At 43.8% G+C, this 9,222-nt stretch overlaps 1 protein-coding gene across 3 annotated transcripts; it reads left to right on the forward strand.

The window, feature by feature from the left end:
- Window positions 1-641: 641 nt before the first annotated feature.
- On the forward strand, window positions 642-4,582 carry LOC311128256 (U6 snRNA-associated Sm-like protein LSm1). 3 transcript variants are annotated; one of them, XM_084160306.1, is made up of 4 exons: window positions 642-822; window positions 1,294-1,362; window positions 1,462-1,577; window positions 3,704-4,582. In XM_084160306.1, exons 1-4 carry the CDS (start codon window positions 753-755, stop codon window positions 3,890-3,892), a joined length of 444 nt encoding a protein of 147 aa, XP_084016432.1. In that variant the 5' UTR covers window positions 642-752; the 3' UTR covers window positions 3,893-4,582. The 3 variants fall into 3 exon arrangements, with proteins under 3 accessions (XP_084016432.1, XP_084016431.1, XP_084016433.1); XM_084160305.1 differs by having other exon boundaries at window positions 662-822; window positions 3,683-4,582; XM_084160307.1 differs by having other exon boundaries at window positions 662-822; window positions 3,737-4,582.
- Window positions 4,583-9,222: the final 4,640 nt, after the last annotated feature.

Consider the following 9,222-nt stretch of genomic DNA (forward strand, 5'->3'; position numbering starts at 1 on the left):
TGGGGGACGTGGTCCTCTGTAGCTCAGCTGGTAGAGCACGGCGCTTGTAACGCCAAGGTAGTGGGTTCGATCCCCGGGACCACCCATACACAAAAATGTATGCACGCATGAATGTAAGTCGCTTTGGATAAAAGCGTCTGCTAAATGGCATATTATATTATATTTATATTATTATATTATAATGGGAAAATGAAACCAACCAAGAATGGTACTGGGTCGTCTCTAGTTACCACAGCCACAAAGTCATAATTATGACTAAACCCCGCCTATTTTTAAAAATGTTTTATCTTCTTACAATCTGTTTTTAAATCTAAGCCTAAATTTACCCCTAACTTTAACCACACTGCTAACCTTATGCCTAACCCTAACCTTAAATTAAGACCAATTTCGACTTTGTAGCTGTGGTAACTAGTGACAACCATGGTATTATACAGGGATAAGAATTGGGTGGAAAAGGATTTTGAAGATAATATAAATTATTATTGGTGTCTATTCGAGTTTAATATTATAACATACAGACAAATAAATATATTATGTAATAACCACTCTAGAATTAAAACCTCAAGCGGCGTCAAATTTGGTTTGACCAATAGTAGCAGAGAACGGGGCTACCCAACTGTCTCGTGCGTACGTTACATAACAGGAAGTGTTTCATCGTCGCCCGAACCGAACTGCACGAGAATTCCATGGCCTGAAAGGACAGTGACACAACAGCAAATAACCCCTCTAAATTTGCACCAAACATCGTGTACATGAGATTTACAAGCCGACCAAAAATGAACTACATGCCAGGAACAGCCAGCCTCATCGAGGATATCGATAGTAAGTCGATGGCGCTGCATGGCCACTCCAAGGCTTGCTTACGCCGCTAGCCGGTGTTGTGTTGAGATGCACCGGTTTCTACCACTGGCTGTTGGTTGGTTCTGGTAGAGGGTTTTCGAAATAATGTCCATTGATATATTTGTTAGATAACAGCTTCTAAAGCAGTGCCAACATGACATGCACACACATGGCATTACCAGAGGACATGATGTGCGCACCTGGCACTCCGATGAGTACACACCTGAACACTGTTATCAAATCAACTGTCAGTAGCCTGCATAGCTACCTCCCTATGTCTGGGGCAACGGCTGTAGGCCGCAATTGTAAGCAGAACATGACCAGTAGGCTACTAATCTAACCATTAATAATCATGTTCTCTTTTCATAAGCCACCAACAAAAATGCACACTTAAAACCATAGTAATTGCATCATATGCAATGCAATGATTTTACTGCATGTTTCAATTTACAGAAAAACATCTCGTCCTGCTCAGAGATGGAAGAACATTGATCGGCTTTCTCAGAAGCATTGATCAGTTTGGTATGTAAGTATTCGGACCATTGCATTGCAATACCATTGTATTGCATACCACATAGTCGGAAAGCAACCAAGCATTTTTGCGTGTTTGTGTGTGTGTAGCCAACCTGGTGCTACAGCAGACGGTGGAGCGGATCCACGTGGGCAAGAGGTATGGAGACATCCCTCGAGGAATCTTCATCGTCAGGGGAGAGAACGTCGTCCTCCTGGGGGAGATCGTAAGTCGGCAACACACACACATAGACCCCCCTCTACACTCCAAGTATGGGTAGTTGCATCCCAATATGGCGACCGGAGTATGGGGGAGTGGGTGTATGAAAAGCGAATCGGCTATTTGGGCAGATTTGTTGCCACTTAAGACTGTTTTTCGTGGCTGATTGGGCTGCACTACGAGTCGATAGTAAGCTGCTATTGTCCGTTTTATAACTGAACATTTACAATTATTTGTGTAAAACTAACAGTGAAATACAACTCAGACCCATCCTCTGGCTTCAAAACAGAAGTCCAAACTCTCGCGGTACAGTAGCTCAATGTACGATAGTTGCATGGCAAGAAACGGAAGGAAAAGAGAATTTGTAAGTCGCTCTGGATAAGAGCGTCTGCTAAATGACGTAAATGTAAAACATAGCTCAGTCAAAACCGTCTAACCTATCGCAGAGCACTTTTGACACGCCCACTACTTTCCTTTCCACATGTCCACTCCTTTCCTTTCCACATGTCCACTCCTTTCCTTTCCACATGCCCACTCCTTTCCTTTCCACATGCCCACTCCTTTCCTTTCCACATGCCCACTCCTTTCCTTTCCACATGCCCACTCCTTTCCTTTCCACATGCCCACTCCTTTCCTTTCCACATGCCCACTCCTTTCCTTTCCACATGCCCACTACTTTCCTTTCCACATGCCCACTACTTTCCTTTCCACATGCCCACTCCTTTCCTTTCCACATGCCCACTCCTTTCCTTTCCTTTCCACATGCCCGCTACTTTCCTTTCCACATGCCCGCTCCTTTCCTTTCCACATGCCCACTACTTTCCTTTCCACATGCCCACTACTTTCCTTTCCACATGCCCACTACTTTCCTTTCCACATGCCCACTACATTCCTTTCCACATGCCCACTCCTTTCCTTTCCACATGCCCACTCCTTTCCTTTCCTTTCCACATGCCCGCTACTTTCCTTTCCACATGCCCGCTACTTTCCTTTCCACATGCCCGCTACTTTCCTTTCCACATGCCCGCTCCTTTCCTTTCCACATGCCCACTACTTTCCTTTCCACATGCCCACTACTTTCCTTTCCACATGCCCACTCCTTTCCTTTCCTTTCCACATGCCCGCTACTTTCCTTTCCACATGCCCGCTCCTTTCCTTTCCACATGCCCACTACTTTCCTTTCCACATGCCCACTACTTTCCTTTCCACATGCCCACTACTTTCCTTTCCACATGCCCACTACTTTCCTTTCCACATGCCCACTCCTTTCCTTTCCACATGCCCACTACTTTCCTTTCCACATGCCCGCTCCTTTCCTTTCCACATGCCCGCTACTTTCCTTTCGACACACACACTCCTTTCGACACGCCCACTCCTTTCCTTTCCACATGCCCACTCCTTTCCTTTCCACATGCCCACTCCTTTCCTTTCCACATGCCCACTCCTTTCCTTTCCACATGCCCACTCCTTTCCTTTCCTTTCCACATGCCCACTCCTTTCCTTTCCACATGCCCACTCCTTTCCTTTCCACATGCCCACTCCTTTCCTTTCCACATGCCCACTCCTTTCCTTTCCACATGCCCACTCCTTTCCTTTCCACATGCCCACTACTTTCCTTTCCACATGCCCACTACTTTCCTTTCCACATGCCCACTCCTTTCCTTTCCACATGCCCACTCCTTTCCTTTCCACATGCCCACTACTTTCCTTTCCACATGCCCGCTCCTTTCCTTTCCACATGCCCGCTCCTTTCCTTTCGACACACACACTCCTTTCGACACGCCCACTACTTTCCTTTCCACATGCCCACTACTTTCCTTTCCACATGCCCACTCCTTTCCTTTCCACATGCCCACTCCTTTCCTTTCCACATGCCCACTCCTTTCCTTTCCACATGCCCACTCCTTTCCTTTCCTTTCCACATGCCCACTCCTTTCCTTTCCACATGCCCACTCCTTTCCTTTCCACACACCCGCTACTTTCCTTTCGACACACACTCCTTTCAACACGCCCACTACTTTCCTTTCGACACACCCACTCGCCCATACTCCGGTCGCCATATTGGGATGCAACTACCCCCTTCTCCTACACACACATACACAAATGTCTTAGTGTGTGTGTATACCTGTGAAGGACCTGGAGAAGGAGAGTGACACCAGTCTGCAGCAGGTGTGTATCGAGGACATCCTGGAGGAGCAGCGGCTGCAACAGCAGAGCAGGCAGGAGGCAGAGAAGACCAAACACCTGGCCCTGAAGGAGAGAGGCCTGGTCATGCCCAGACCAGACATCATGGACGAATACGGAGTACAGCACCAATACTGACCGGTATACATACATACATACATACATACATGTCCATGATACATGCGCACACACACACACACACACACACACACGGTCAATAGATAATGATCCAAGTTCACCATCTTTACTTTACCTTTGAGAGTGAATCCCCAATGTACTGGGCACCTATGACAAAGCACCTTATTTCACATTCAGAGTTTTATATTATGTTTCCCTAAGAGTATCATGGCACTGACATAAATGTACAGTATTTTGTTTGAACCATTCTTTTAAACTATTTTGTGAGGTGTAATGAAATCTACATTTTGATTTGTACAGAAGTGAAAAGATGATTAATCAAAGTTGTACATCACTGGAAAGGCCTTTGTTTGTATTAAACATGTTTATTTTTTAGAACATGGTGTGTCGTGTGTTATCAGTGGTTGTGTTTGTAGGTTAGCTGTAGTTTAAGTTTGAGTAGCTAGGTCTATCGGAGGTACCAGTCCAAGATATGGCGAAATCTCACTAGTGTACCTGCGGCTGAGCCTCCTTTTGGAGCAGTTCTATATCTGACCAGTAGAGGATGTGCTTGCACTACTTTAGCCATGCATCTTTACTCGCCTCTTTCTGCATATGTCTGGTGTTCGTGTCACTGAAGAAATTTGCAGCTAAAATGCCAGATATCATTTGATTAGGCTTATTACACATGAATATGACACCTGAGTAAACTTGTGCTTGATTATGTTTAAATTCGTGCCTGATCTGATAAAAAGCTTTAAAAAAAGGCTTGGTTTCAAATGCTATCCAATGAATTATAGATATTGGTAGCGTATAATAAATGTTTAACATATTTCAAATAAATATGCTAAATTAATATTTTGTGTGTGTATGTAAAAGCAGGCCATATTCACTCAATACATCCCTTCATCGGTCACCCTGGAAACAGCTTCACCTCATTCTTTTTTCTGTTTCATCTGTATCTTGTATGCTAACACCATAGTTGGTACTGTTCACACTGTGTGCTACATTGTTACTAAGCTACAGCATCTATTTTACACTCACTGTAGTGTACACTCTTAGAAAAAAGGTTCGATTCCCACGGGGGGCCAGTATGAAAAAATTTAAAATAATGTATGTACTCACTAACTGTAAGTCGCTCTGGATAAGAGCGTCTGCTAAATGACTAAAATGTACATTTAAATAAGCACAGGTTCAAGCTGCATGCAGCGCCCCTGGATGGAGAGCATGTTGTGAGGTTAAGGGCCCAACGGTAGGGGAATATTTTGGGGATGAGAACCCAGAAGCCCTCCAGTTGTCAGATCAATTCTGTTTTTTTACTAGCGCTCAGGCGGGATTCGAACCAGACACCATTGGGCTCGATCCGAAAATGTGGTTGGAGGCGCTATATGTATGGTGTGACGCAATTGCGCAGCCTCCGGCCAAATTGAGCTCTGTACTGCATCGCCATGCTTCTCTCAAATTTTTTAACAATGCGGAGGGCTAGGTATAGCTCCACATTGACATGATTGGTTGACGGTAGGTGAGGGCGGGAGGTCCTGTATAAACACAAACTCACTTCCTTGACAACTTCCTTCACAACAGCTCTGCACTGCTCGGCAATGCGCAAGAAGCACATGAATGCCCTGACTTCTGCAGAGGCCATATCACCGGAAATGTTGCACGGCCAATGCAGATGACGGATTGACCATGCAGCGCCTTTTTAGCTCCTGGGCTACCTTCCTGCTGGACTGGTTCCAGAGAAGAATAAAAAAGGAGCAAAAACATGAGTTCATCTCCAGAAATAAGCATCAGTTTATCTGCCAAAATGAAGACAAAATGCTATGCAGACATAATTATTATGATATAGAAGAACAACTTACATGCAGTTTAAAGAGGCATCTTCTGCCTCTGATAGTTGTGGGTTACTGCCAGACTGAGAAAAACATAGATACTGTGTTAAGTCATGTAATGATTAACTAGTCTATTGAATCACCAAGACTTAAAGCCAATTTATGCTTGATCTGAAAATGTGGTTGGAGGCGCCGTATGGATGGTGTGACGCAATTCCACAGCCTCTGGAGGCATGCAGAGGCCAAATTGAGCGCTATACCGCATCGCCATGCACCTCTCAAATTCTGGAACAATGTGGAGGCTCCATATTGCTCCTCATTGACATGAGTGGTTGACAGTAGGTGAGGGCGGGAGATCTTGTACAGTGGGGGAAAAAAGTATTTAGTCAGCCACCAATTGTGCAAGTTCTCCCACTTAAAAAGATGAGAGAGGCCTGTAATTTTCATCATAGGTACATGTCAACTATGACAGACAAAATGAGATTTTTTTTTCCAGAAATTCACATTGTAGGATTTTTTATGAATTTATTTGCAAATTATGGTGGAAAATAAGTATTTGGTCAATAACAAAAGTTTCTCAATACTTTGTTATATACCCTTTGTTGGCAATGACACAGGTCAAACGTTTTCTGTAAGTCTTCACAAGGTTTTCACACACTGTTGCTGGTATTTTGGCCCATTCCTCCATGCAGATCTCCTCTAGAGCAGTAATGTTTTGGGGCTGTCGCTTGGCAACACAGACTTTCAACTCCCTCCAAAGATTTTCTATGGGGTTGAGATCTGGAGACTGGCTAGGCCACTCCAGGACCTTGAAATGCTTCTTACGAAGCCACTCCTTCGTTGCCCGGGCGGTGTGTTTGGGATCATTGTCATGCTGAAAGACCCAGCCACGTTTCATCTTCAATGCCCTTGCTGATGGAAGGAGGTTTTCACTCAAAATCTCACGATACATGGCCCCATTTATTCTTTCCTTTACACGGATCAGTCGTCCTGGTTCCTTTGCAGAAAAACCGCCCCTAAGCATGATGTTTCCACCCCCATGCTTCACAGTAGGTATGGTGTTCTTTGGATGCAACTCAGCATTCTTTGTCCTCCAAACACGACGAGTTGAGTTTTTACCAAAAAGTTCTATTTTGGTTTCATCTGACCATATGACATTCTCCCAATCCTCTTCTGGATCATCCAAATGCACTCTAGCAAACTTCAGACAGGCCTGGACATGTACTGGCTTAAGCAGGGGGACACGTCTTGCACTGCAGGATTTGAGTCCCTGGCGGCGTAGTGTGTTATTGATGGTAGGCTTTGTTACTTTGGTTTCATCTGACCATATGACATTCTCCCAATCCTCTTCTGGATCATCCAAATGCACTCTAGCAAACTTCAGACAGGCCTGGACATGTGCTGGCTTAAGCAGGGGGACACGTCTTGCACTGCAGGATTTGAGTCCCTGGCGGCGTAGTGTGTTATTGATGGTAGGCTTTGTTACTTTGGTCCCAGCTCTCTGCAGGTCATTCACTAGGTCCCCCCGTGTGGTTCTGGGATTTTTGCTCACCGTTCTTGTGATCATTTTGACCCCACGGGGTGAGATCTTGCGTGGAGCCCCAGATCGAGGGAGATTATCAGTGGTCTTGTATGTCTTCCATTTCCTAATAATTGCTCCCACAGTTGATTTCTTCAAACCAAGCTGCTTACCTATTGCAGATTCAGTCTTCCCAGCCTGGTGCAGGTCTACAATTTTGTTTCTGGTGTCCTTTGACAGCTCTTTGGTCTTGGCCATAGTGGAGTTTGGAGTGTGACTGTTTGAGGTTGTGGACAGGTGTCTTTTATATACTGATAACAAGTTCAAACAGGTGCCATTAATACAGGTAACGAGTGGAGGACAGAGGAGCCTCTTAAAGAAGAAGCTACAGGTCTGTGAGAGCCAGAAATATTGCTTGTTTGTAGGTGACCAAATACTTATTTTCCACCATAATTTGCAAATAAATTCATTAAAAATCCTACAATGTGATTTTCTGGATTTTTTTTCCTCAATTTGTCTGTCATAGTTGACGTGTACCTATGATGAAAATGACAGGCCTCTCTCATCTTTTTAAGTGGGAGAACTTGCACAATTGGTGGCTGACTAAATACTTTTTCCCCCCACTGTATAAACACAAACTCACTTCCTTGACAACTTCCTTCACAACAGCTCTGTGCTGCTCCGCAATGCGCAAGAAGTATGAATGCCTAGACTTCTGCAGAGGCCATATCACCATAAATGCTGCATGGCCAATGCAGATGTTGGATTGACCATGCAGTGCCTTTAATGAGCTCCATTTGACCTCTGCAAGGATCCAGAGGCTCAGCAATTGCATCAAACCCTCCATAAGGAGCCTCCGGATCACATTTCCAGAGCAAGCATAAATTGGGTTTAGCAATTGGGGGCTGGTGCGGGTGAACATACAGCTGACCCACGTACCACTAGCCTACTTGCAAGTAGCTTACCATTAAGCATGTTATTTTTCAATGTATTAAGGTAAGCAAAGTTGATTATTTAATTCAAATACATGAAGCCAAAGTATGATAAACCATAGGCCAGATGAAGTGTTATTAGAATTTGAGCATGTTTGTAAGCAGCTAGCTAAACAGAAAAGGCTACTTGAATTTGCCACTTTACAAGCTAGCCAGCTAACTCTTTCAAATAAATGTTATTTTTATTATGGGATATGCCAAATAGAGCTACAGACCCAGCCTGACATTGGCAATTAGTTAATTGTTAATTTTTATTTCAGTGTGGAGTCAATTGAGGGACTAGCCTATGTTTCGTGAAGCCATTAGAAGACTGTTGCTGACTGAGAGGAGATAAGTTATACATAATCTATTTATAATAAATGATGTATAATAAGAGCTCCGCATTTGCGTCAAACCCTTTATATGGAGCCTACGGATCGCATTTTAGGAGCAAGCATAAATTGGCTAAAACCCGCAAATATAAAAAATGTCTGTAGGCTAGTGAGAGACAGCTGAAGGATTTTTTGACAGGGGTTGCGTGATTTTTTTTAGCAGATATGTTTTGCTTATAATTTCCGACATTTTGGTGGGCTATTTGTTAGTCAACTTGTCTATAATTATATACAGTGGGGAGAACAAGTATTTGATACACTGCCGATTTTGCAGGTTTTCCTACTTACAAAGCATGTAGAGGTCTGTAATTTTTATCATAGGTACACTTCAACTGTGAGAGACGGAATCTAAAACAAAAATCCAGAAAATGACATTGTACGATTTTTAAGTAATTAATTTGCATTTTATTGCATAACATAAGTATTTGATCACCTACCAACCAGTAAGAATTCCGGCTCTCACAGACCTGTTAGTTTTTCTTTAAGAAGCCCTCCTGTTCTCCACTCATTACCTGTATTAACTGCACCTGTTTGAACTCGTTACCTGTATAAAAGACACCTGTCCACACACTCAATCAAAAAGACTCCAATCTCTCCACAATGGCCAAGACCAGAGAGCTGTGTAAGGACATCAGGG

This window comes from Coregonus lavaretus (assembly GCF_964263955.1).
Source record: "Coregonus lavaretus genome assembly, chromosome: 4".
NCBI classification, from domain to species: Eukaryota; Metazoa; Chordata; class Actinopteri; order Salmoniformes; family Salmonidae; genus Coregonus; species Coregonus lavaretus.

What these genes read in the sequence shown, in the direction of transcription:
- LOC311128256 (XM_084160305.1), top strand. Translation starts at nt 753, where the DNA reads ATGAGATTTACAAGCCGACCAAAAATGAACTACATGCCAGGAACAGCC. An exon ending in CCTCATCGAGGATATCGATA is followed by an intron (nt 823 to 1,293) that starts GTAAGTCGATGG and finishes TTCAATTTACAG; the next exon opens with AAAAACATCTCGTCCTGCTC. An exon ending in CAGAAGCATTGATCAGTTTG is followed by an intron (nt 1,363 to 1,461) that starts GTATGTAAGTAT and finishes GTGTGTGTGTAG; the next exon opens with CCAACCTGGTGCTACAGCAG.